Source organism: Pelophylax lessonae (genome assembly GCF_965119305.1).
Source record: "Pelophylax lessonae genome assembly, chromosome: 11".
NCBI lineage: Eukaryota > Metazoa > Chordata > Amphibia > Anura > Ranidae > Pelophylax > Pelophylax lessonae.
Genome location: NC_138778.1, coordinates 27,902,177 through 27,929,254, shown reverse-complemented (window position 1 = coordinate 27,929,254; position 27,078 = coordinate 27,902,177). Strand labels below are relative to the sequence as shown.

General features: G+C 46.1%; 2 protein-coding genes across 2 annotated transcripts in view; one reads left to right on the top strand and one right to left on the bottom strand.

The window, feature by feature from the left end:
• MRPL27 (mitochondrial ribosomal protein L27) overlaps positions 1-2,391 on the bottom strand; it is a 16,335-nt gene extending 13,944 nt beyond the window's left edge. Inside the window, exon 1 of the mRNA XM_082272350.1 lies at positions 2,234-2,391. Within this exon, the coding sequence (XP_082128476.1) occupies positions 2,234-2,267 (34 nt within the window). The 5' untranslated portion in view covers positions 2,268-2,391. The remainder of the gene's footprint in view (positions 1-2,233) is intronic.
• On the top strand, positions 2,342-27,078 carry EME1 (essential meiotic structure-specific endonuclease 1; the record flags this gene model as incomplete). The annotated part of the gene is made up of 8 exons (XM_082272347.1): positions 2,342-2,723; positions 7,971-8,098; positions 12,199-12,285; positions 17,453-17,568; positions 17,650-17,776; positions 17,885-18,000; positions 25,320-25,509; positions 26,908-27,078. 8 exons carry the CDS (start codon positions 2,342-2,344, stop codon positions 27,076-27,078), a joined length of 1,317 nt encoding a protein of 438 aa, XP_082128473.1.

Below are 27,078 nucleotides of genomic sequence, written 5' to 3'. Positions count from 1 at the left end.
CAATTTTGAAAAAATAACAATATTTTTCACATTTTTTATATGAAATTCCCCCCAAAAAAATGTAAAAATCTAAATTTTTTTAAATTTTTGCCCAATTTGTTTTCTGCTACCTATGTTTGGTAAAAAAAAATCACAATAAGCGTATTTTGATTGGTTTGCGCAAAAGTTATTGCGTTAACTAACAAAGGGAAAGATTTCGGTCATTTTTGGTGTTTTTTTTTTTTTTTAACGAGTAATGGCGGCGATCTGCGATTTTTTTTGTGGGACTGCGACATTGCGGCGGACAGATCGGACCCTTGACTGACATTTTTGGGGTTACCAGTGACATTACTGCAGTAATCAGTGCCATACATATGCACTGTTACTGTAAAAGTGACACTGGCAGGGAAGGGGTTAATTTTATTGGAGAGGGAGGGGTTAATGTATGCCTGGTGCTTACTAACGTGTGTGGGGGGAGGTGACTGAGTGACACAGGGATAGATCACATGTTCAGCTATGCTGAACCCTGCAATCTGTCACTGTCTGTCACTTAGGAGATCCGCCAGCTCTGTTTACACAAGCGGGTGGATCTCCAAACTCGATTCCCCGACGATCAGGGAAGAGCGGCGGCGATCGCCGCCGCTCCTCCCCTGGCCCGACTCCCGCTGTGACTGAATACAGCGGGAGCGAGCCTCCGGCGGCGCGCGCGCGCCACCGAGAAAGGGGAGGAGTCCAGCGACGTAGGTCTACGTCGCTGGATGATAACGAACCACTTTGCCGCAGTAGAGCTCGAGTGAGCGGTCGGCAAGTGCTTAACCACTACCCATCCGCGCTACAGCCTATATACGGCTGCAGCGCGGACTCGAATTTTCGGGAGGCCGTTTTTAAACGGCCTCCCAGTGACACGCCCCCAGCGCGCTCCCGCGAGCGCGCTGCGGGGAAAATCTGTGTCGGCCGTGTCCCTTGGATACGGATCGTGGTGAATGGCCAATCACAGCGGCCATTCACCACGTGATCTGGCCGTCCAATGAGCGATGATCTCATATGTAAACATATGAGATCATCTCTCATCGCCGGCGCTCCTTCCTCACACGGAGCCTGCAGTGTGAGGAAGGAGGGGGAGCCTCACAGCGCCGGGGACACAGGAGAATGTAATCAGGGCACTGATCACCAGTGCCCTGATTACACAAGGTAAAAACACACACACAGTGCCCCCCCATCAGTGCCCACAGTGCCCGCCATCAGTGCCCCCCATCAATGCCCACAATCAGTGCCCATAGTGCTGCTAGTCAGTGCCCATCAGTGCCTGCTCATCTAGGCACTGATGAGCACTGACTGGCAGCACTATGGGCACTGAGTGTGGGCACTGATGGTGCTGCCCATCAGTGCCGCTCATCAGTGCCACCCGTCAGTGTCCAGTGCCATCCGCCAGTGCCCATCAGTGCCGCCCGTCAGTGCCGCCTCTCAGTGCCGCCTCTCAGTGCCCAGCAGTGCCACCTCTCAGTGCCGCCTATCAGTGCCCAGCAGTGCCGCCTATCAGTGCTCATCAGTGCCGACTCTCAGTGCCGCCTATCATTGCTCATCAGTGCGGCATATTAGTACCTCCTCATCAGTGCCCACAAGTGCAGCCTATCAGTGCCCATCAGTGCCGCCTCATCAGCGCACATCAGTGAAGGAGAAAAATTTATTATCAAAATTTACTCGCAGAAAATAAGAAAAACTTTTTTTTTTTCAAAATTTTCTGTCTTTATTCTTTTTTTTTTGTAAAAAATAAAAAACCCAGAGATGATTAAATACCACCAAAAGAAAGCTCTATTTGTGTGAAAAAAATGATAAAAATTTCAAATGGGTACAGTGTAGCATGACCGCGCAATTGTCATTCAAAGTGTGACAGCGCTGAAAGCTGAAAATTGGCCTGGATGGGAAGGGTGTTTAAGTGCACAGAAGGCAAGTGGTTAAAAAAGCTCCTAGCAGCATTTGAGTGTTTTTTTCTGCTTCTAGAAGCACATAGTGTTATCCTGTGTATCCATACACACTATTGTAGTCTAGGCTCAGTGTCGGTCAGGTCTCTTCCTCCATATTCCAGGCAGAGTTGGACTCCTCTATACAGGAAGGAAAGTCTGGGTGTCACAACTCCACATAACATTGATGTGCGGTGACCGGTTATCTTTAATAAGCTGCCGGTGTCACCTCCTCTGGTTGTCATAGAGACACAACCAGTCAGGTTCCACACACGCGCGCGGAGGTCACTCACCGAGCCGCCCGGACACAGCACACAGCAGCGACATCTTTCTCCACGTCCTGACGTCACTTCCGCTTCCGCCCGCCTCGTTTCCGGCGCCAAGTTTGAAGAGCAGCAAGTATGAACTCCTCGCCCGACTCCAGCGACAGCGAGGACCTGCCCCGCCTGCCCTTCCTGGCCGCCGCCTCCTCCTCCACCGCAGTTCGGCGCCCCGTCGCAGCGCAGACGACGATCATCAGCAGCAGCGACAGCGAGCAGGAGGTGGAGGAGCTCCCTCTGTTCCGCCGATTGGTTGCCCCGCCGTCACGTGCCGCCCCAGCTCCGCGAGAGCCCTCGGCCCGCCCAGCCGAGTCACGTGGGAAGCCGACCAGAGCGGCTAAGGGCTCCGCCCCCTCCAGAGCTCCTCCGACCAAGAGCGCAGCGTCACGTGACCCAGGCGGAGCGCCTCAGGCTAAGAAAGCCAAGAAATGCCCAGAGAGCCTCGCAGTGCACATAGACACCGGTACGGCCCCTCGGGGGTGGGCATTGCTAGTATTGTTATGGGGGGGGCTTCACCCACTAATAGGAAGCATTTAACCACTTCTGCACCTACATGTAAAAATCTTTTTTTTTTTTCCTAGAAAATTCCAACCCCCCCAAACATTTTATTTATTTTTTCAGCAGAGACCCTAGGGAATAAAATGGAAGTCGTTGCAAATTTTTATTTCTCACGGTATTTGCGCAGCAATTTTTCAAATTTATTTTATTTTTTTTAAACGTTTCATGAACTTAAAAAAAGAATAAAACGACCCCAATTTTTTGTAGAATGCGAAAGATGATGTTCGCCGAGTAAATAGACACCGAACGCGCCATGCTTTAAAATTGAGCACACCTGTGGAATGGCGCCAAGCTTGCGTACTTAACCCCTTCCTGACCAGGGCCTATTTTGTGATTCGGCACTGCGTGATTTTAACGGACAATTGCACGGTCGTGCGACGCTGTACCTAAGCGAATTTGACGTCCTTTTTCCCCACAAACAGAGCTTTCTTTTGGTGGTATTTGATCACCTGTGCGATTTTTTTTTTTTGATCATGTGTGCGCTATAAACAAAAAAAAGAGCGACAATTTTGCACAAATAACAATATTTTTCACATTTTTTTTATATGAAATTCCCCCAAAAAAATGTAAAAATCAAATTATTTTAACATTTTCGGCCAATTTGTTTTATGCTACATATGTTTGGTAAAAAAATCGCAAAAAGCGTATTTTGATTGTTTTGTGCAAATTTCTGTCATTTTTGGTGTTTTTTTTTTTTTTTACGAGTAATGGCGGCGATCTGCGATTTTTTTTTTTTTTTTTTTATTTTTTTTTTTTTTGCGGGACTGCGACATTGCGGCGGACAGATTGGACCCTTGACTGGCATTTTTGACACTTTTGGGGGTACCAGTGACATTACTGCAGTAATCAGTGCTATACATATGCACTGTTACTGTAAAAATGACACTGGCAGGGAAGGGGTCAACTGTATTGGAGAGGGAGGGGTTAAGTGTGTCCTAGGGGCGTGTTTCTAACTGTGATTGGATGTGGCTACTAGTGTAAAAACAGAGATCAACGGTTCTACATAGTAGAACCGTCTGATCTCCATTTTTACACAGGGGAGAATGACAGGTGGCTTTGTTTACATTAGCCGCCTGCCTTTCTCCCTTCCCGGCGAACGATCGCGAGTGACCGGCGGACATCGGGTCCACACGCACTGATTTGTCAGGGAATGAGCCAGGGTGGGCGCGCGCTCGCCCGCTATTGGCTCACAAGCCGGTGACAGGTTAGTGACGTACTGGTACGTCACTTTGCCTGGCCGGGGCTGTCCGCCGCAGTATATGTACACGATTTAAAACTATTTACAGGTTACCTGTTTGCAGTTACAGAGAAGGTCTTGGGCTAGAATTGTTGCTCACTCTAACGATTGCGGCAATTCCTCATGTGTGGATTGAACACTGTTTACATATGTGGGTGTGACGTACGTATGCGTTTGCTTCTGCATACGGGACAGGGGCACTTTAAGACCGCTCCCTGTGCTGCTACTGCGGCTCCCCTGGGTCCAGCGATGTAGACATACGTCTCTGGACTCCTATTGGTCTCGGCGGCGCGCCTCCCTGATCGTCGGGGGAAAGTGTGAGAAGATCCGCCTGCTTGTGTAAACAAAGCAGGCGGATCTTCTCTGTGACAGACAGGAGGAGATCACAGGATTCAGCATAGCTGAACCTGCGATCTCTGTCTGTGTCACAGAACCCCCCTCCCCCCACACACGTCAGTAAGCATTAAGCATACATTTAACCCCTTGATCACCAACAGTGTTAACCTCTTCCCTGCCAGTGTCATTATTACAGTAACAGTGCATATTTTTAGCACTGATTACTGTAGTAATGTCACTGGTCCCCCCAAAAATGTCAGTTAGGGGACTGATCTGTCCGCCGCAATGTCGCAGTCCCACAAAAAAATCACAGATCTCCGCCATTACTAGTAAAAAAAAAAAATGACATATCTTTCCCGTTGTTAGTAAACGCAATAACTTAGGCGCAAACCAATGCAAAATACGCTTATTGTGATTTTTTTTTTTTTTTTTTTTTACCAAAAATATGTAGCAGAACACAAATTGGCCTTAAATGTTAAAAATTGATTTTTAAATTTTTTTTTTTGGGAATGTTATATAGCAGAATGTGAAAAATATTGTTTTTGTTCAAAATTGTCGCTCTTTTTTTCAAAAATTTAACATCTCACAGGTGATCAAATGCCACCAAAATAAAGCTCTATTGGTGGGGGGAAAAAAAGGACGTAAATTTAATTTGGGTACAGTGTCGCACGACCGCGCAATTGTCTGTTAAAATGACACAGTGCCAAATCACAAAATATGGCCTGGTCAGGAAGGGGGTAAAATCTTCCGTAAAAATACGCTCATTGAGAATTTTTTCTTATCAAAGACATGTAGCTAAATAGATTTTGGCCTAAATATATGACAAAAATTGAATATATCGGATAATTTTTTAACAGTCAAAGTAGAAAATGTCAATTTTCCGCAAAATGTTCGCTCTTTTTTTTTTATTCATATCGCAAAAAATAAAAAGCGCAGAGGTGATCAAAAAAGAAAGCTCTGTTTGTGGGAAAAAAAGTGGAACAAAAAAAGTGCAGCGCTAGTGAATGTACATAATATATAAAAGTACATGTAAGCATATAAAATATATATGAAATATATAAGATATATATATAAAATAAAGTCCAATAATGAAATAGGGCTTAGATAAAAGTCCCAAAGAAGTGGGAAAAAAAGGATGTAAATTTTGTTTGGGTACAGCATTGCATGACCGCGCAATTGTCAGTTAAAATCGCGCAGTGCCAAGTTGAAAAAAGTGGCCTGGTCATTGAGCAGCAAAATCTTCCGGGCCTAAAGTGGTTAAAACATTTTTTATTTTATTTTTACACTTTGCCTTTAATTTTTTTTTAATTACTTTTATTCCTATTACAAGGAATGTAAACATCCCTTGTAATAGGAATAGTGAATGACAGGTCCACTTTATGGAGAGATATGGGGTCAATAAGACCTCACATCTCTCCTACAGGCTGGAAAGCCTAATCGTTTTTATTTTCCTATCTTGGCTTTTCAGCCGAGATCACGGCAGTATTGACAACCTCCAGGCCGGACATGATGTCATAACGTCGCGCCCGGGCCTCTGAGCGTCATATGCCTCATTTCCACTGAGCGGAACGGTTCGGGTCGGTACAGTTTGGAAGGGTTAGAATGGTCCGGCCTATTCAGGTGAGTGTTTCCACTGCAAGTTGGATCACCAGAGACCATGCGGGGGTTTACACCAAATGCCTAGCGTGGCGTCACACTAGTATTGTGTGACGCCAGTAGCTCCGCCCTTACCGTACCGTACCATTTCCTATGGCCCTACATCTGAAGGAGGACCAGGAATGGTGCGGCTTGGTTCGGTTGTATGGGTCACTTTCATAATGAAACACTCAAAATAGCGTACCAAACCGATCCGCTCAGTGTAAACGAGGCAATAGAGACTGCCGGGGGACCATCTGGTCCTCGGTATTCTCAATGGTGTTCTTCCGCTGCCGGTGGATGCCTTCTCCGGCTCGCTGGCCGCACGGGCGAGCCGGTAGAAGCGCCAGAGGGCGGTGGGAGGGGGAGGACATTCCCCTCCCGCCGCCTGTAAAAACAATCAAGCGGCTGAACAGCCATTATGATTGTTCTTATGGTGCAGGGAATCGCTGGCTCAAAAAAAATGATTTCTGACTGATGCCTGCAGCTGCACTAATCATTCGGATATCTCCACTCAAAGCCCAGGACGTCATATGAGGAACTACATTTTCAACCAAAAAAAAAACAAATAGTGCTTAACCACTTGCCGACCGCCCACAGTATATTTACTGCGGCGGTCAGCCCCTCACAGGCAAAGCGACGTAGTACTACGTCGCTAGCCTGTGAGGCTCTAGGGAGCGAGCGCGGCCTGAGGCACGCTCCCACTCGCTCACGGACCCCCCCCCCCCCCGTGCGTGTGAGCGGCGGACCCGATGTCCGCCGCTCACTCGCGATCGTCGGTTACACCAGGAGAAAGGCAGGCGGCTAATGTAAACAAAGCCGCCTGTCATTCTCCCCTGTGTAACAGCAGAGATCATACGGTCCTACATAGCAGGACCGTAGATCTCTGCTGTTACATGAAAAGCCACATCCAATCACAGTTAGAAACACGCCCCTAGGGACACTCTTAACCCCTCCTTCTCAAATAAAGTTAACCCCTTCCTTGCCAGTGTCATTTTTACAGTAACAGTGCATATGTATAGCACTGATTACTGTAGTAATGTCACTGGTAACCCCAAAAGTGTCAAAAATGTCAGTCAAGGGTCCGATCTGTCCGCTGCAATGTCGCAGTACCACAAAAAAAATCGCAGATCGCCGCCATTACTCGTTAAAAAAAAATGACAAATATCTTTCCCTTAATTAGTAAACGCAATAACTTTTGCGCAAACCAATCAAAATACGCTTTTTGCGTTTTTTTTTTTTTTTACCAAACATATGTAGCAGAAAACAAATTGGCCTAAAATGTTAAAAAATTTTGATTTTTACATTTTTTTGGGGGGGAATTTCATATAAAAAATTTGAAAAATATTGTTATTTTTGCAAAATTGTCGGGTTTTTTGTTTATAACGCATGATCAAAAAATCGCACAGGTGATCAAATTACCACCAAAAGAAAGCTCTGGTTGTGGGGGGAAAAAGGACGTCAATTTTGTTTAGGTACAGCGTCGCACGACTGCGCAATTGTCCGTTAAAGTCACGCAGTGCCGAATCGCAAAATAGGCCCTGGTCAGGAAGGGGGTAAAATCTTCCGGGGCTTAAGTGGTTAAAAAAAAACACTGCTCAAATATTGAGTGACATAAATATGTAACATCCACCATTTTATTCTCTAGGGCCTCTGCTTAAAAAACATAATTTTCTGGGGGTAGTTTAAGTTTTCTAGCAAAACAAAAAATGACACGCTTCGGTGACTCTGCAAAGTGGCATTGGACCCAGAGGCCACCATCTGATAGGTCAATCATCAACATCTGGAGGAACCCCGGTTGAGAATGGCTGCTGTATACAGTACAAAGCGGTAGATTGCTCTTTTTGTACCATTAGATGTGGTTCGCTTCAGAGCTTTGTGTTCTAATTTATTTAAATCTGTGTATTGCGGTACAAACCTCAGACTCTGAACATTTCTTCTCAGTTCTCTTGCAGGACGGCTCTGGAGGACAAGTGCTGAACGCTCTGCAGGCTCTGGAATATAAGTGTGTGATCCAGTCACAGCCGGTGACACAGAGTATTACCTGGAGCAGGTCCGGGGAAGACAGCAATGTGAGTTCTAATCATGGGTGTCCAACCCGCGGCCCTCCAGCTGTTATGGAACTACAAATCCCATCATGCATCTGCCTTTGGGAGCCAACTCCCATCATGCCTTGACCTTTGGGAGTCATGCATGCAACTGTTAGTCTTGCAATGCCTCATGGGACTTTTCTTGCAATGGCTTATGGGTCCTGTAGTTCCATAACAGCTGGAGAGTCACAGGTTGGACACCCATATTCTAAATCCAATCTCGTTCTGTAACAGCCAGCAGGTACATCAGGGGATTTCAAAGGATCCTTCAGTTTAGGGACCTCCTTAAGCACATTCATGTTCACCTAGATCTGCCTTTCTTAACCTTTTTTACCCCCGAGGAACCCTAAAATAATCTTTAGGTCTTTGGGAACCCCTGCTAAAAGCAATTTATTAGAAGTAAGGGGAATATATGCCCCTTACATTAAAGGTCAGTGGAAGGAAGGTAATTGGTTGCAATGGTGATCAGAATTTCTACCTTTCAGCCAGCTAAAAGATCATTGATGATGTACTAGACAGGTACCATCGGATGGGAAGTCAGTCAGCCGCAGCTCAAGGAACCCCTAGCAACTATAACCCCTATCAGATTATTTTTTTGTCATCTGTGTCCTATTGGCAAGATTTCCCTTCACTTCCTGTCCCATAGCCAAAACAGGAAGTGAGAAGATCCCAATAAGTGTATAATAAAGAGGTTGTAAACCCACTTTCTAACTTTTACCTATAGGTAAGCCTTTAATAAGGGCTACCTATAGGTACAGTAAATGTCTCCTAAACTTGCACCGTTTAGGAGATATTTACATTGCATGCAGCCGATGCGCTCTGAAGAAACTGTCGCTCGTGCTGTTTCTTCGGAGCCCTGTGCCGTGACCGGCGCCTCCCGCGTGTGACGTCACGGGGCTTCGGCCAGTAATACAGCTGGAGTCTGCAGACCTGGACGGAAGACGGGCGAAGATGGATGCAGCCAGCAGTGGGGACAACAGGGGCTTAGTTTGCAGGCATGTGTCACATAATGTGCTAGTATGCGATGCATACTAGCCCATTATGCATTTACTTTGCAGGGGGGGGGGGGGAAAGGAAGAGTTTACTTCCTCTTTAATTGGTTTGTTTTTGTCTACAGACTATGTGATATATATTTGAAAAATTGATCAGTCCTGATGTAGTGACGGCCTATCTCATTTCTTGGGGCCCTAAAAGCCTAGTACACACGGGCAGAATGCCGAGTGACATCGGTCAACATTCGGCCCGTGTGTAATGCAGCCGGTCCAATAGATGGCGGCTTCGGACGATGCGGCATGCCTGAAAAGGGTCTGCCGATCAGCTCCCAACTAGCTGAGAGCGCGTCATCCCCCTGTCAGAACACAATAGCACGGTAGGGGAGATCGCTGTACTAACATCAGATGTTGGGTTGAACGAAAAAAAAGTACTAGTATGTACTAGGCTTTAAACCAGGGGTCTTAAAACTATTGCCCTCCAGTTTTTCAGGAACTACAATTCCCATCATGCCTAGTCATGGCTGTGAATGTCAGAGTTTTACAATGTCTTATGGGATGTGTAGTTCTGCAACAGCTGGGGGGCCGTAGTTTGAGGATCCCTGCTTTAAACGCTAGGACAGTATAATTATCCCCCAAATTACCCCTTTTTTGGAAAGTAGACAGTCTGAGATATCTAGTAAGAGGCATGGCAAGTTTTTTGAAGTTGTCATTTTTTTGTCACAATTTTTTGGGAAATTAAGAAATAAATAACATTTTTACATACTGTCACCAGTGCAGTACAGCATCATATGACTGGTGTGGCTGTGATCAGGTGACAGTATGCAAAAAAAAAAAAAGCCGCTTAGTGTTACCATGGGGACACTGTACTACTCTGGGGGGGATGATTTTTTATTTTATTTTTACAGTGTTATTACTTATACAGTGAAGATCACTGTATAAGCAATGGTTTTAGCTGTCAATAATAGGTTAACCATCCATGAACCGCTTGTTTTGGTTGTGATCTGTGATTGGCTAAGCTAATCACATGGTACAGGTAGCCAGGTACCATGTTATTGCTTTGGGCCAATCACAGGTGTCAACAATAAACAAACTGTTCAGGAATGGAAAGCCATTCATGACAAGTTGTTTACATTGGTATCATGTGATCGCTATAACCAATCATAGCGATTACATGATACCCGGTTATCGATTACCATGGGACACAGCGGTCACAGGAGGGGCGTGCTGCGTGCTTCTAATGCAGAGCAGGCACAATCGCCTATATGTACATGATCATGCCTGCATGTGCTGCCCCGCGGGCGGCTGGGCAAGTGGTTAAAGAGGAATGTCACAACGCACATGTGTTTATTTTATTTTTTTAATCCCCTCTTACCTGGTACACTGGGTCATCTGTTGGAGGGGAGTTTATGTCTCAGTTGGACCCTGTAGTAGGTTTTTGCCACCGTCCCAGAAGATTCTAAATTTGTGGTGGATGTGGGTGCCTCAAACCCAGGTAAGGGCAAGAGTAGGTTAGAAAATAACGTTGAAAAAGAAGAACATTTATTGATAATAATAATAATAATAACAGATTACATATTAAAGATGGGATGACCCATAGACAATTGGTGTATGGGTAAAGCCCATAGTGTGAAAGTATGGAAAAATTGTGACTTGAAAACGGTGATAGAGATCCACCTATTTTGCTGTTTCTATTTTCCAGGTTGGGGATAAACCGAATCCAAAGCAAAATAAGGGAAAAGGATCTTGGGTATGATCCTAGTAAGTCCTACGCGTTTCGTTCACTGGGTCATCTGAACATGCATACTTGTGTGTCCATTGAATACAGAATTGTCTTGCTGCAATCTGCAGATCCACCACCACATGCCAGGTCCTGTTTTGCCATCTCCTTTACTTATACATCATGGGGCCGGTGTTCCGTGAGAATTACCTACCCGTGAGAAAAACCTACCCTCGTCACTTCCGGTTCACGGCAGTGTGTGTAACGCGAGCGGTTACATTAAAACAGTTCGGCTGCAATATGAGTCATCTCCGCTCCTGTCCCTGTCACTTCCCTGATCTGGGCTAGTAAATATAAAAGCGGCGGCGGGTGTATTAAAACATAAATCACGGAGCCGAGAGCCGCTTTTATATTTACTAGCCAAGATCAGGGAAGTGACAGGGATAGGAGCAGAGATGTCTCTTATTGCAGCACAGCTGTTTTAATGTAACCGCCGCGTGGGTAGGACACCGTGATCTTTTCATACTAGTGGATCTGTAGTCCTAGACCATGGGTTATGTGTTGCTACCTTCAGGTGATTGGACACTCGCAAATCTTCCCTTGGTCTGCCCCCTATCGTCCCCTATATGAACAAATAAAATAAATTGCTTTCAATGGTATACTGAACAGGCCAAAAGGGAGCAAATAAGAGAAGTTCATTGTTAAAGCGGAGTTCCGGCCACAAAATCATGCCTTTAGATTTTATGGCATCCGCTTCCTTATCCTTACCTAAGCAAGAATTAGATATTTCCGGCTTTTTTTTTTTTTACTTACCTTATTACAGAGGATAATCTACTCACCTTTACATCCACTTCCTACTTCCTCAGCTGCGGCGTCACTTCCTGTCCCGCAATGCGTCCTGGGAGCTCTTACTCGTCGCTCCCAGGATGCAATGGGCAGTGACGTAGGCGGCCGGCCGCTCCTCTCGGAAATAACGCGATGATAGGCATCCCTATACTATGCCGATCACATAGTACTGGGCATGCGCGCGATTTCGCGCTGCATTCACCGGCCCCTCTCCTTCTCGAACCAGGAAGCAGGGTATTCATTAACACAGCGGCTTCAGGGGAACCCAGACAAAGATGGCGGCGCTCAGGAGACTTTTTATAAAGTAAGATTTTCTAATTGCCAATCGATTATTATACTGTAAAAAACAGGATTATTTGATGTATGAAGGGGGGGGGTGACAGTTTGGGAGGTATTGATAAAAAAAAAAATGATTCTGTGGCCGGAACTCCGCTTTAAGGGTTACATACACTTGAATGGTCATAACTGAAGTAGAACAAGTTCGATTTGAATGTTTCATGAGTTTTTGTACTCCTTCTTTCCTGCAGGGAGAACCCTTCTGCCAGGAAGAGGCAGAGATGTTGATCCTTGTCCCTGGAGAAGCCTTTATTGCCATGGTCCAAAACAGTAAATCGGTAGGGAATTTTATTTAGTTTTTGCCATTGGAGGCAGTTCATCATTCATTTATTCATATAATTCAGTATGAGAGGGGCGTGACCAGCTCTCTTCTCCTGGCCTTGGACACAGTTCTTCCTGGGTCAAGCTAATAAGACCCTAAAGCCCCGTACACACGTACCGATCGTCGGCCGAACGATCGGCCGTCTTTTGTCCAGGGCTGTCGTGTCTGTTGAAAACTGCAAAAGACTGCATACAAATTTTGTCGGCCAACAACAGCCGACTGCAGAAGTGATGTCATGTGATGGTTAACTTTCCTTGTCTTTTTTTCTTTTCTGAGCATGCCCAGTCTTGCAAATCTGCTGTCTGTCGGCCGAAATCTGTACTGACTGGCGAACAATCGGCCGTTCTGGTGTTGGCCAACAAAAATTTTAATGCCTGCACGACAGATTCTGTTCGGCCGAAAATGTGCTGTCGGCTGTCGGAAGCATCATACTAACAGGCCTACAATCGGCCGAACGGTCGTCGGCCGAATATTTACGGCCGACAATCGGTACGTGTGTACGGGGCATAAGGCTTGCCAGACACCAGTCGATTTTTGCTTGAAAATTTCATTTTTTTTGTTTGTGAAAAATCATATTTTTTTGTAGCAAATTCTGTTTAATATATCTGGGATTCTATTCACATAGCCGGTCTGGGGCCTCCTCAACTAAATTAGTTGACCGCAGGAAAGAATGTTCTGATGAACAATTTTCCTACGCATGTTTGATTAAAAATACAACCATGTATGGCCATCTTAAGTCAGCTAAATGATAATGTATATGAATAAACTATCTTCTTGCTTGTTATCAAGCAGCGCTGGCTTTTAGATCACCAAACTTCTCAACTTGGATGGCAGACTTAAAAACTATGTGAAAAAAATATAATTTGACTCTCTACTTTTAACTACTTCACTAGCTTCATGCGTTTAAAAGGCGTTGTGGATTTGTATTTCTGCAGTGCCGTTTATTCATGACAGTGCAGAAATAAGGCACGGCTGCTATTGCACCCATTTCCCCCCTTAAAGCGGTAGTATCCCGCTTTTTGACACTTTTACCTACAGGTAAGCCTATAATAAGGCTTACCTGTAGGTACATTTAATATCTCCTAAACCGGCACGGTTTAGGAGATATTTGCAGTGCATGCAGCCGCTCGCGCGAGCGCTCCTGAAGGTCCGGGGGGACCTTCAGTTTTACTTGCCGGGAGCTTGCCGGAAAATCACTCCCGCGCGGCTCCGGCCAATCACAGCGCCGGAGCCGCCGAACCCGGAAGAGACGACGAGGGATCATGGCAGCACCCGCAGCGATGTCCGGGGGTCCGTGTCGGGGCTTCGTTCTAAGGTAAGTAATACATAATGAGCTAGTATGCGATGCATACTAGCTCATTATGCCTTTGTCTTGCAGGTTTTTTTTTTTTGTTTGCGATTTTTGGGTTTACAACCGCTTTAATGACCAGGCCATATTTTGCGATTCGGTGCTGCGTTACTTTAACAGACAATTGCACGTTTGTGCGACGCTGTACCCAAATAAAATTGATGTCTTTTTTTCCCCACAAATAGAGCTTTATTTTGGTGGTATTTGATCACCTCTGCGATTTTTATTTTTTGCACTATAAACAAAAAAATTCTGGAAAAAAAAACAATATTTTTCAGTTTCTGCTATAAAACATTGTCCAAAAAAATGTAAAAATCAAAATTTTTTACATTTTAGGCCAATTTGTGTTCTACATATTTTTGGTAAAAAAAAAATTGCAATAAGCGTATTTCGATTGGTTTGCGCAAAAGTTATTGGGTCTACTAACTACGGGAAAGATTTATATCATTTTTTTGGTAATGACGGCGATCTGTGATTTTTTTTTTTTTTTAGTGGGACTGCAACATTGCGGGGCCATTCACAAAGCGCAGCACGGTTTGCGCATGCACAGTAGGAGAGGTGAAAAATCGCCTAGGGTGCTGACATTGCGGGATCCCTGGACAGTTATTGTCATACTAAAGGTCAGCAGCTGCAGTATTTGTAGCTGCTGAAGTAAAGTTTTTTAGTGGTGGTGGGGGGGGCGGGGGCTAGTGCTCTGCTTCAATATGGTACCCAATGACCAAAAGAAAGCTCTATCAATCTTGAAGAAAGGTATAAAATTTATTTGGGTACAGTGTCTTATGATCAGCTAATACTCAGTCAAACTATCACAACACTGAAACCTGTAAATTGGCCTGGTAATGAAGGGGTATTGTAGACAGGTTCTTAAGTGGTGACAGTAATTCATATGCTTAAAAAATTATTTAAGTTTTTGTTGTTGAAAACCTTTCCTTTCATATAGAAACCAAATACAATAAGCGTAACCTGTCCAAATAATATTAGTGATGATGATAATAATAACTAGAAAGTGGGAAGTGTTCTTGCCTCCACCAGTCATATTGTGGAAACTATCAGGACTATGGCTTAGCTGTGGACATTTTTAGTGGCAACAGGGATAGCTGAACGTTTTGATATAAGATTTGTGTAGGTGAGCTTAAAAATGAGGGAGTGGGGGCAGTTCAGAAATCATGTCCTAATTTTTCAGCTCCCACTCTAGCTCAGTGAGGTTGGATGGAGAGCGTTTGTGAACAGCAGTTTTCAGTTCTTTCCACAGATTCTCGATTGGATTCAGGTCTGGACTTTGACTTGGCCATTCTAACACCTGGATATGTTTATTTGTGAACCATTCCATTGTAGATTTTGCTTTGTTTTGGATCATTGTCTTGTTGGAAGACAAATCTCCGTCCCAGTCTCAGGTCTTTTGCAGACTCCATCAGGTTTTCTTCCAGAATTGTACTGTATTTGGCTCCATCCACCTTCCCATCAATTCTAACCATCTTCCCTGTCCCTGCTGAAGAAAAGCAGGCCCAAACCATGATGCTGCCACCACCATGTTTGACAGTGGGGATGGTGTGTTCAGGGTGATGAGCTGTGTTGCTTTTATGCCAAACATAACGTTTTGCATTGTTGCCAAAAGGTTTGATTTTGGTTTCATCTGACCAGAGCACCTTCTTCCACATGTTTGGTGTCTCCCAGGTGGCTTTTGGCAAACTTTAAAGGACACTTTTTATGGATATCTTTAAGAAATGGCTTTCTTCTTGCCACTCTTCCATAAAGGCCAGATTTGTGCAGTATACGACTGATTGTTGTCCTATGGACAGAGTCTCCCACCTCAGCTGTAGATCTCTGCAGTTCATCCAGAGTGATCATGGGCCTCTTGGCTGCATCTCTGATCAGTCTTCTCCTTGTATGAGCTGAAAGTTTAGAGGGAGGGCCAGGTCTTCGTAGATTTGCAGTGGTCTGATACTCCCATTTCAATATTATCGCTTGCACAGCTCCTTGGGATGTTTAAAGCTTGGGAAATCTTTTTGTATCCAAATCCGGCTTTAAACTTCTCCACAACAGTATCTCGGACCTGCCTGGTGTGTTCCTTGTTCTTCATGATGCTCTCTGCGCTTTAAACGGACCTCTGAGACTATCACAGTGCAGGTGCATTTATACGGAGACTTGATTACACACAGGTGGATTCTATTTATCATCATTAGTCATTTTGGTCAACATTGGATCATTCAGAGATCCTCACTGAACTTCTGGAGAGAGTTTGCTGCACTGAAAGTAAAGGGGCTGAATAATTTTGCACGCCCAATTTTTCAGTTTTTTATTTGTTAACAAAGTTTGAAATATCCAATAAATTTCGTTCCACTTCATGATTGTGTCCCACTTGTTGTTGATTCTTCACAAAAAAATAGTTTTATATCTTTGTTTGAAGCCTGAAATGTGGCAAAAGGTCCCAAAGTTCAAGGGGGCCGAATACTTTCGCAAGGCACTGTATATACCACAGAAATAGTGTAGAGCAGTGATGGCAAATCTTTTTGAGCCCGAGTGCCCAAACTGCAACACAAAACTGACTTTTTTTTTTTCAAAGTGCCAACACTGCAAATAAACCTGAATACTTAGATTTTATTTTAGAAAACTGTTTTGTAATCATCTTTGGCTATGCTGTGTGTGTTTGTCAGTGGAACGCATGTGTATGGTGCCTGAGCCCTTGAGTGTGTTTTTTAGGGCGACATCATTGTCTATCCTTTTTATACGGTGTTTGGAGGATTGTCATAACACACGGGTGTAATCCGATTACTACTGCTCATCGTGACACAGCCCAGTGATTCCTGATGTGTCCCATGTCCCCCCCCCGACATCACAGCACACTTACATCAAGTTATGTATATTTTCCTCTTACTGTTCCTGATGCAGAAAGTGTGCCTGGCAACAGATTCTTCTTTTGGTGGTGCCTGTGATTGCCCTCTTCCTATGGCTGCCACTCCTTACTAGATCCCAACACAGGGGGACCCCAGAATGCCCCTACAGCCCTGTGTCCAGCTAACAGAGCAAGTGCCATTGGCCATGGTATAACTCCATCTACATTTATCTGCTCTTTTTGCCCCAGTGTGCTATAGTACTATTGATGGAGATCAGATGGATTCTATTATAGATGGTCCACCAGACCTCAAAACCCCCCTATAGCTGTGTGTGAAGGTTTATATACCATGCCACCTCCAGGGTGTCCTGTCCATGTGGCCCACAGTAGGAGGGCCCCAGTGAAGAGACCCAATGCTGGGCCTCCCCCCTCTGCCAGGATACTCACTAGTAGTCCAGCAGACGATTGGCCACCTCCTTGGGGCTGACACTCTGGGTACCCAGCTCCAGCCTATCATTCTCCTTCATGTCCTCCTCCACCTGCTTCTTCATTGGAGGCTGCCAGGGACTGATCTGACACAGGACTAATTAGAAGACGCTTTTTCATTTTGGCTTCTTCTATCACTTTCTTGACTTTGTTGAGCATCCAGCAGGGGGCGCTGGAGAGGGGAGAGCACAGAGCGAGACTAACATGAAGGTTAAAGTGATGGCCGTGTGCGCTCACGTGCCAGCTGTGGCACGCATGCCATGGGTTCGCCGTCACTGGTGTAGAGTAACAATACTAATACTGTCATCAATTCAACTTAATATTCTAAAAATACCGCAAATCTTAGGAGTCCAGATCCTGGTTATGTGACACTAATGATGTGTTTCATTGCAAAAGCTCGGAGCTGGAATCTCAGTTCCTGGTATTGAAAGTTGCGTTTCCTTTGTGCCCATACAGGAGGCACACGTTACCCAGAGCACAGGTACCTTAAGAGGCTTTGTGTCCCACATCATGGCAAGCAAGTCACGTGTCATCCCCTCCCTGGTCATCATGGAGATAGAGAAATATTTCAGGTGGGCCCGGTGATAAATACATTAATGGAACATCTGTAAAGGAAAAGGAAAAAAAGTCTCACAGTTCCCTTTTACTTGCAGAGATCAGAAGACAAAAGGTAAGAAGATGTTTAAAGATGCCGTCCGAGGAGAAGGGGTGAAAGAAAGGAAACGCAAACAAAAAGATCTTCAAGAACTGCCGAAACTCAGCAGAGTAGATGTGGAGGAGGTGAGAGGATTTTATTTATGCTTGCCTTATCCTACATTGGGGAAAAATGAATTGAATCAAACTGATTTATTTTTTACCTGTGGATTTCTCACATCTCCTGTATTTCAGGCAATGATGATCTTGCAGCTACAAATGAATGTCCGCGTCTGGTTCCTGGAGACCTGGAAGGAATTCTCAGACTTTGTCTGCATGTTTAGCAAAGCTCTAGCGGAGGCTCCAACCAAGTAATGACATGTGATGTACTTATGCTTGGGGTGGGGGGGGGGCTGTAATTCAGTAGTGTAATGTTTACCTAGTTCAGTAAGTAAGGCAACAAGCATAAATCTGGAGGATTGTGAACATACTGCACAGATATTAGATGGAAGTCTCTCAATCCAGACAGATTTTGGCCAGCTTGCTCCCCCTTGTTAACCACTTAAGCCCCGGAAGATTTTACCCCCTTCCTGACCAGGGTTTTTTTTGCGATTTTTTTTTTTTTTTTTTTTTGTTTTTACTGCGTGACTTTAACGGACAATTGCGCGGTCGTGCGACGCTGTACCTAAACGAATTTGACGTCCTTTTTTCCCCACAAACAGAGCTTTCTTTTGGTGGTATTTGATCACCTGTGCGATTTTTACTTTTTGCACTATAAACAAAAAAATAGCGTAAATTTTGCAAAAATAATATTTCCTGACAGACTCCATGGCAGCACACGTATGGGTAGGCTCCGCCTCCTCTCCTACCCTATAGGACCCCACTCCCATAAATTTTTGCTCCAAGCCAGGAGCCGTGTTCCTTTTTTGTCCTCCTTCCGCAAGAGAAGTCTTACCTTATAGGATGCGTTTTCTTACATACCTGGTGGCGTGTGGCTTTCCTGGATGATGCCTTTTCTACCTTAGTCCAGCAATCTCAGTACTACTGGGTGGACCCGGGCAATTTGAAATGATGCCGGAAGATGCCATAAATCCTGAATGAGAGGTGGGCTGCATCGCTTGGCCATACGTCCTTGCTACTAGCGGGAGGCCCTTATGCCCTGACGCACACGCTAGTCTCCGGTTGAGGAGCGTTCCAGGTCCTTCTGTCGGTATTGGTGGTAATGTATTGCTTACTTTATATTTTATATCGTTTTGTTTCCTGGTTAGTATGGCGGCTGGAGCGCTCCTGCGTTCCAGGCCGTCGCTCTCGGCTCCTCCCCCCGCCTCCTGATTCCCAGTTGGGTGTTCATTGTGAGGCTTGGTTCCTAAGTGGTCTGCGCATGAGCGCACGCTACTTCCAGTCCTCCATGACGCGGTGGCGTCGGGGGGGGCGTAGCTTTACGGCTCCCGGGAAATTTAAACAGCTGATGGAGCTGTCATTCTTGGGATGTCTGTGGGCTTTTGCGGCGGCCTCCCCACGCTGTGTCTCTGCCTGTGTTTGGTAAGTCCTGTGCTGGGTCAGTCCTGCTTGAATGGGGGAGGGGAAAGGCGGCTATGGGAAGGTAAGATTGAGTTCTTACATCCTTCCTATTGCAGGTTATCTCGCTGTGATTTGCAATGGATGCCTCACCGCCCCCCGGTGGCCAGTCCCTGCGCAACAGGTGAGCTTTAGCTTTTAACTCTCGCTTGTCTGCCAGCTGGCTTACTGTAGCCTGAGCTTTTCTTTCCTTGTTTTCAGCCCTTTTAGGTCTGACCAACGTCCTGCATCGGGATCAAAGGACAGATCACCTTCAGGCCATCACCATGCATCATCCAAATCCAGGCACCATAGATCCAGGTCTAGGTCTAGACGCCATGATGATTGTCCAAGCCGGTCTTCCCGCCATGCTGACCGCCCCGCACACAAATCTTGCTGGGGTTGTAGGGCTGTAGTCCCTGAGGATAGATCCTTGTGTGATGCCTGCTATTCTCGGGCAATCAAGGAAAAACAAGTCCCAGATCCACCAGTGGAAACCCTGGTCAGGCGGATCGTGCAAGAATCCTTAAGGGATTGGGATCCCAACCGGCTGTCTGGTCATACAACTGATACTCCAGTTCTCCCTCAGAGGGAAGACGTAGAGCCAGGCACTTCCCAGCCGAGTCGCTTCTCGGATTCCTCTGAAAGTGAGGATGACCTAGAAGACCAAAGTTCAGGCTTTGATTTTGCCATGATTTCTCCGCTAGTGAGAGCGGTAAAAGAGGCGTTAAAATGGGAAGAGCCAGCAGATTCCCCAGCAAAACAGAAAAAATACTTTAAACACCTCAAGAAAGAACGGGATCATTTCCCTTTTCTGAGTGAGCTGGGGGAAATCATTACAGACGAATGGCATGGAGTTGAAAGGAAGAATTCCTTATCGTCCAAATTTTCCAGGTTATATCCTTTTAAGACCGACAAAGTGAAGCATCTTGATTCTGCACCTACAATAGACGCAGCCTTGATGAGGCTAGTCAAACACGTTACCCTACCTTTGGAAGATTCCGTCTCATTTAAAGATGGTCTGGATAGACGAATTGATACGGATCTCAAAAAGATCTATCTGTTAGCTGGTATGACCTGCAAGCCAGCCCTAGCCCTAGCAGCCACATCCAAAGCTATGGAGGCTTGGGTAGATAACGTGGAGACCACTCTGCAAGGTGTCTCAGAGGAAGCAGCCAGAAGCTCGGCTGTGTATGAACTAAGGTTGGCAACGGCCTTTTTGGGAGAGGCTTCCATTGATATTATTCGCCTGGTGGCGCGGGTCATGCTCTCTTCTGTCACGGCCAAACGTGCTTTATGGTTACGTCCCTGGCTGGCCGATCCTGCTTCCAAACAGGCCTGGTGCAGGATTCCGTTTGAGGGTGCGTCCCTTTTTGGCAACAAACTGGACAGTGCCATTACCCGTGCCACTGGTGGTAAATCAGGTTTCCTCCCTCAGGATCGCCGTTTGCTTGACCGCAGAAGATTCCAGCACAAACCAAGTTCGGATCGATCCAGAGAAGCTCGCTCTTACAGGCCTGGACGTGAGTTCAGAAAGAATTGGAAAAGATCTCAACCTACAGGTCAGAAGTTCAACAAGGGAACACCTTCTAGTGGTCGGGAGACCACAAAGTCTTTTTGATATCAGGCCTGCTCAAGCGTTGCGAGTAGGCGCTCGTCTACGTCAGTTTGCGCACGTTTGGGCAGCCTCGATTACGGACCAGTGGACCGTCAAGACTGTGTCTCATGGTCACGTTTGGTCTTTCGAAGAAACTCCAATTCTGCGGTTCATCCCTACGGCTCTACCTCGCGTGGAAGAAAAGAAGTCAATTCTTCTGTCATACGTAGATTCCCTGATCTCTCAAGGTGCTGTCATCCCAGTTCCGGCCGAAGAAAGGTTTCAAGGCCTTTATTCACCTCTATTCATGGTGCTAAAGAAAAACGGTTCTTGGAGACCGGTCATAGACCTGACTCATCTGAACTCTTTCATAAAGAAAGAGAGGTTCAGGATGGAGACACTCTTCACTATCCGCCAAGTGGTGCAACCAGAAGATTGGATGATCTCCATAGATCTAAAAGATGCCTATTTCCATGTCCCAGTGGCAGCAGAACTACAAAAGTTTCTTCGCTTTGCCGTGGGTCAAGTGCATCTCCAGTTTACCTGTCTCCCTTTCGGGCTTACCACCTCACCTCGAGTCTTTTCAAAGATCTTACTGGCTATTGTAGCTCTGATCAGATCGAAAGGGATCCGACTGTTTCACTACTTAGACGATCTGCTTCTTCTTTCTCAAGACCAAGCACAGATTCTGCAACACAGATCTCAGGTAATCTCCACCCTTCAAGAATTCGGGTGGCTCTTGAATCTGGAGAAAAGCCATCTGGATCCGACAAAATCCTTGATCTTCCTGGGGGCACCCTTCAACACCTCCAGAGGCACCATCTCTCTTCCAGTGGAGAAGATTCCGGTGATCCGCAGCAGAATACAACCGGCAGTGTCAACCCCTTATCTTCGGGCATCACAGTGTCTGAAAATAATAGGGACCATGGTCTCCACGGCCCCCATGGTCAAGTGGGCACAGTGGAGGATGAGGCCCTTCCAAATCGGTCTCCTCCGCCAATGGAGCTCCGGGAATCCAGACACTCCTGTACGGATAACATCCTCTATGAGGGCGAGTCTGTCTTGGTGGCTACAACGGGAAAATCTCCTGAATTGTCATTCGATCGTTCCCGTTCCTTGGATCGTTGTGACATCGGATGCCAGCCAGACGGGCTGGGGTGCGCACTGCCTGTCAGAGGTGGCCCAGGGCAGGTGGGACTTTCCCACCCTCGGGTTGGTCTCAAATGTCCTGGAGCTTCGGGCAGCTTTTCGTGCCATCATGGCTTTCCGTCACTTGGTGAAAGGGTCCTCGGTCCTCCTACGGCTAGACAATACGACGGCGGTCGCATATATCAAGAGGCAAGGGGGCACCCGCAGTTCCTCCCTTCTGGAAGAAGTGAAACCGATCATGGCATGGGCCCAACGGAATCTTTCCAATCTATCAGCTGCTTATCTTCCAGGAGTCCAGAACGTTCAGGCAGATTTTCTGTCAAGAACCAATCTAGACAACAACGAATGGTCTCTTCATCCAGAAACCTTCAAGTGGGTCACCTCTCTGGGGATTCTTCCGGAGGTAGACCTGTTTGCCTCTCCAAACAATGCCAAACTGACGAAATTCTACTCGAGATGGCGTTACCCCCAAGCCTACGGGGTAGATGCTCTGACGGACCACTGGAAGTTCCACAAAGCATATGCTCTTCCCCCGGTCCCAGTGATATTCAAGTTCCTGCAGAGACTCAGGAGAGAGAGGGTAGAAGTCATAGCAATTCTTCCGTTTTGGCCAAGGAGGCCCTGGTTTCCTCTGCTGCTCCAACTGAGCTTTCGGGATCCTGTTCCCCTGCCATTCAGGCCGGACCTTCTATCTCAGGGTCCAGTGCTGCATCCATGTCCAGCGCAGTTACATCTCATGGCATGGTCCTTGAGAGGGAAAGACTAAAAGCTCTTGGCTGTCCAAGTGCGGCAATGTCCACAATGATGAGTGCCAGGAGACCGGGCACCAACAAAGTCTACGAGAGGATCTGGTCTAAGTTTGAGGATTACATGTCTAATGAGTCCGATTCCATCACTAATCCTAAGATCCATCACATTCTGGGGTTCCTCCAGACAGGCTTAGACCTATCTCTGGCTGTTGGCTCTCTCAGAGTACAGATCTCAGCAATCTCTGCCTTCACGGGGACCTCATGGGCAAAACATCCTCTGGTCCGGGAAAGTTTTTCAGAGGTGCGTCAAGAATGAGACCTCCCAGGAAACCCAGGTTCCCCAAATGGGACCTTCCACTAGTCCTTGAGTTTCTCTCAGCAACAGTTTTGGAACATGGAGATTCCTTCTTCCTTAAGAATCTGTCTATGAAGACGGCCTTTTTAGAAGCCATCACATCGGCTAAACGTGTCTCTGAAATTAGTGACCTGGGTTGCAAAGAACCTTTTCTGACATTTTTTCCTGATCGGGTCGTCCTGGTCCCTATGCTAGGGTCCAATCTGAAGGTAAATTCAGTTTTTCATGTCAACCAAGAGATTGTTTTACCTACATTCAATTCTTAAGATGACCAGAATACCCATCCGTTGGATGTGGGCGAAGTCCTTCAAACATACTTGAAGTTCACAGCTTCCTTTCGCAAGTCAGACTATCTATTTGTTCTCTTTTATGGAAAGAACAGAGGCAAGAGGGCTTCTTCCAGAACAATTTCTAGCTGGATAGTTCAGACCATCCAGTGGGCATATAGAGCCAAGGGACTGGCTCCTCCGGAAGTGGTGACGGCTCATTCCACCAGAGGGATTTCTACGTCTTGGGCGGCTTCCCTTCATGTTGCACCAGATGTCATTTGCAGAGCGGCCTCATGGTCCTCAATTAACACTTTCATGTCACATTATTGTGTTGAACCTGCTTCTTTATCCTCAGTTGATTTTGGTTTAAAAATTTTGTCTGTTGACGGTGCAAATTAAACCTATTTCTGTTTGACCAGCAGTTGCCCACCCGGGTGTGTATGGCTAGTTATTTCCCATACGTGTGCTGCCATGGAGTCTGTCAGGAAAACGGAAAATTTATATCAATACTTACCGTAATTTTCCTTTCCTGATAGAACTCCATGGCAGCAGGAGTTCCCTCCCATCTGCTGGAGTAGTCTATATATGGAACACGGCTCCTGGCTTGGAGCAAAAATTTATGGGAGTGGGGTCCTATAGGGTAGGAGAGGAGGCGGAGCCTACCCATACGTGTGCTGCCATGGAGTTCTATCAGGAAAGGAAAATTACGGTAAGTATTGATATAAATTTTCCGTTTTTTCACATTTTTTTTATATGAAATTCCCCCCCAAAAAAATGTAAAAATCAAAATTTTTTAAAATTTTTGGCCAATTTGTTTTCTGCTACATATGTTTGGTAAAAAAAATCGCAAAAAGCTTATTTTGATTGGTTTGCGCAAAAGTTATTGCGTTTACTAACTAAGGGAAAGATCTCTGTCATTTTTGGTGTTTTTTTTTTTTAACGCGTAATGTCGGCGATCGGCGATTTTTTTTTTTTGCGGTACTGCGATATTGCGGCGGACAGATCGGACCCTTGACTGACATTTTTGACACTTTTGGGGTTACCAGTGACATTACTTCAATAATTAGTGCTATACATATGCACTGTTACTGTAAAATGACACTGGCAGGGAAGGGGTTAACTTTATTGGGGAGGGAGGGGTTAAGTGTGTCCCTAGGGGCATGCTTTCTACTGTGATTGGATGTGGCTACTAGTGTAGGAACAGTGATCAACGGTCCTACATAGTAGAACCGTCTGATCACTGTTTCTACACAGGGGAGAATGACAGGCGGCTTGTTTACATCAGCCACCTGACTTTCTCCCTCTGTACCGACGATCGGCAAGTGACCGGCGGACATCGGGTCCGCCGGTCACACGCACTAACTTCCCTGTGAACGAGCCGCGGCGGGCGGGTGCGCGCCTCCGCGGGCGCGTGCCCGCCCGCTATTGGCTCACAAGGAATTGACAGGCAAGTGACATACCGGTACGTCACTCTGCCTGGCCGGGGCTGACCGCCGCAGTATATAGTCGTGCGGCGGTCGGCAACCGGTTAAAGTGTTACTAAACTCACAACAGTAAAATCAGTGTGCATATGCTGCAAAGCATGCTTGTTATACTCGCTGTGGAACCTAAGGGGTTAATCCTGCACATTGTGTAAAGAGGCTGTTTGATCCTGTGATCTTCCCCTTCTTCAACAGTTCCCAATCCATCTGCTCTGTTAAAAAAAAATATATATAATGTTTGGGGGTTGTAAGTAATTTACTAGCAAAAAAAAACTGATTGTAAACAAAAAGAAAAGGGCAAGAAAAGGCTTTGCCTTCAAATGGGTAACTGAACCTATTGCTTTGCCCGGCATAGCCTTTCATGGTGAATTGGGGGGCGGGGGGGGGGGGGGGGAATATGTGCTCTTCCTTTACAGATCTTCTAATAGACGTCCAGGTATATTTTTTTTTTTTTTACCCCCCCCCCCCCCCCCCCCATCATAGATTGCACCAGTGATAATATACATTTACTCAGATTTCTCTGTTTCTTTTAGGAGGCAACGAGACAACACCGCTTTCTCCTTCTACATGGATGGTGATTGGGCAGGGGGGGTGCGTGTAGATAAATGTGGGAAAGGTCTGCTAGAAGTGTGGAAAAGGCAGATTCAGCAGTTCAACAGAGTCAGCGTGGAAGTTGCCAGTGCAGTGGTGGCAGCCTATCCCTCGCCACAGTTACTGATAAAGGTGAGTCCAGGCTGCCCGCCACATGTCCCCTAATGGTGCCCACCCCTGTGAGATTCCGTTAGATTTTTCCTGTTGCCTTTTGGTTTTCTTTAACCCCTTTCCAGCCCCAGCCCTTTAACAGGGTCTGAATCCTGGGAAGTGGAGATAGGCTTTGTGATCATCGGACTACTGTGATTGGCTGTCACAGCGGCCACATGATCGGAGGCTTCTGATCGCAAGTATGCATTTGGAGCTGCTCTTAACAGCGTATTTCGATTGGTTTGCACAAAAGTTATCATGTCTACTAACTACGGGAAAGATTTATGTCATTTTTTGTTTTGTTTTTTACTGGTAATGGTGGCGATCTGTGTTTTATTTATTTTTTTATTTTTATTTTTTTTGCGGGACTGCGACATTGCGGCGGACAGATCGGACCCCTGACTGACATTTTTTACACTTTTGGGGGGGGAGGAATCAGTGACATTACTACAGTAATCAGTGCTAAAAATATGCACTGTTACTGTAATAATGACACTAGCAGGGAAGGGGTTAACACTGAGTGATCAAGGGGTTAAATGTGTACCTAGGGGCGTGTTTCTAACTGGGGGGGGGTTGGGCTTGTGAAATGATTATAGAGACATGTGATCCTATATAGAAGGATCACAGGCACTCTGTGTTCATTCCAGGGAGAAGAACAGTCAGATGTGTTTACAACAGCTGACCGTTCTTCTCTTTCAGCAGGAAAATATCACAGGTGTCAGGCAGCAATCAGAGCCGCCTGCCCCGTGCATTGGAGTCCCCGCTGATGACTCCCCTAGCTGCTGACATACGTTGGTTTGCGCAGGAGGGATGCCCTGACGCAGTATAACTGCGGCGGGTGGTCGGGAAACAGTTAAATCTGCCATCATGCTTGTAACTATCAATTTTGCAATGCCTCATGGGACTTGTAGTTCCACAAAAGCTGAAGGTCCACAGGTTGAGGACCCATGGCCTAGGTAGTCTGCGTGGAAGTTCCCCCTCACCCACTGTGGGAAGCCAACTGTGACGCTGCAAGGAGTCACAGCCGGCTGCCCTTAGTAAACATGTCGGCGCCGGGGACCCAAAGACTGACAGAGAACCAGCCCAGGTGAGGACAGCCATGGATCCCTGGACAGGTAAATATCCTTTAATTAAAACTCAGCAGTATTTATAGGTGCTGCCTTATTTTTGGGTGGCGGGATGGACTGGAGAACCTCTTTTAATTGCGTCTGCAAACTAAATGCCATTCCGTTGGGGGTTATATCTACTTGAAACAACTGAATGGCAGTTCAAACGGCCAGCAAAAGATATAACGGGCATACAATATAGAATAGAAGAATTTGGCGGTGGTTAAGTCCTCCTTGTTTGGTGACTTTTTTTTTTTTTGCACCTCTCTTCCAGGCCTATCGCCACTGTCAGACCAACGCAGAGCGTCACGGCCTCTTGAGTGATATCCTTGTGCGGCGAGGAGAAGGAGTCACGTCTACGTCCCGGCGCGTCGGTCCAGAATTATCCAAACGGATCTTCCTGCAGTTTACAAGTTCACAGCCAGAGCTGTCACTTGACTTGTGA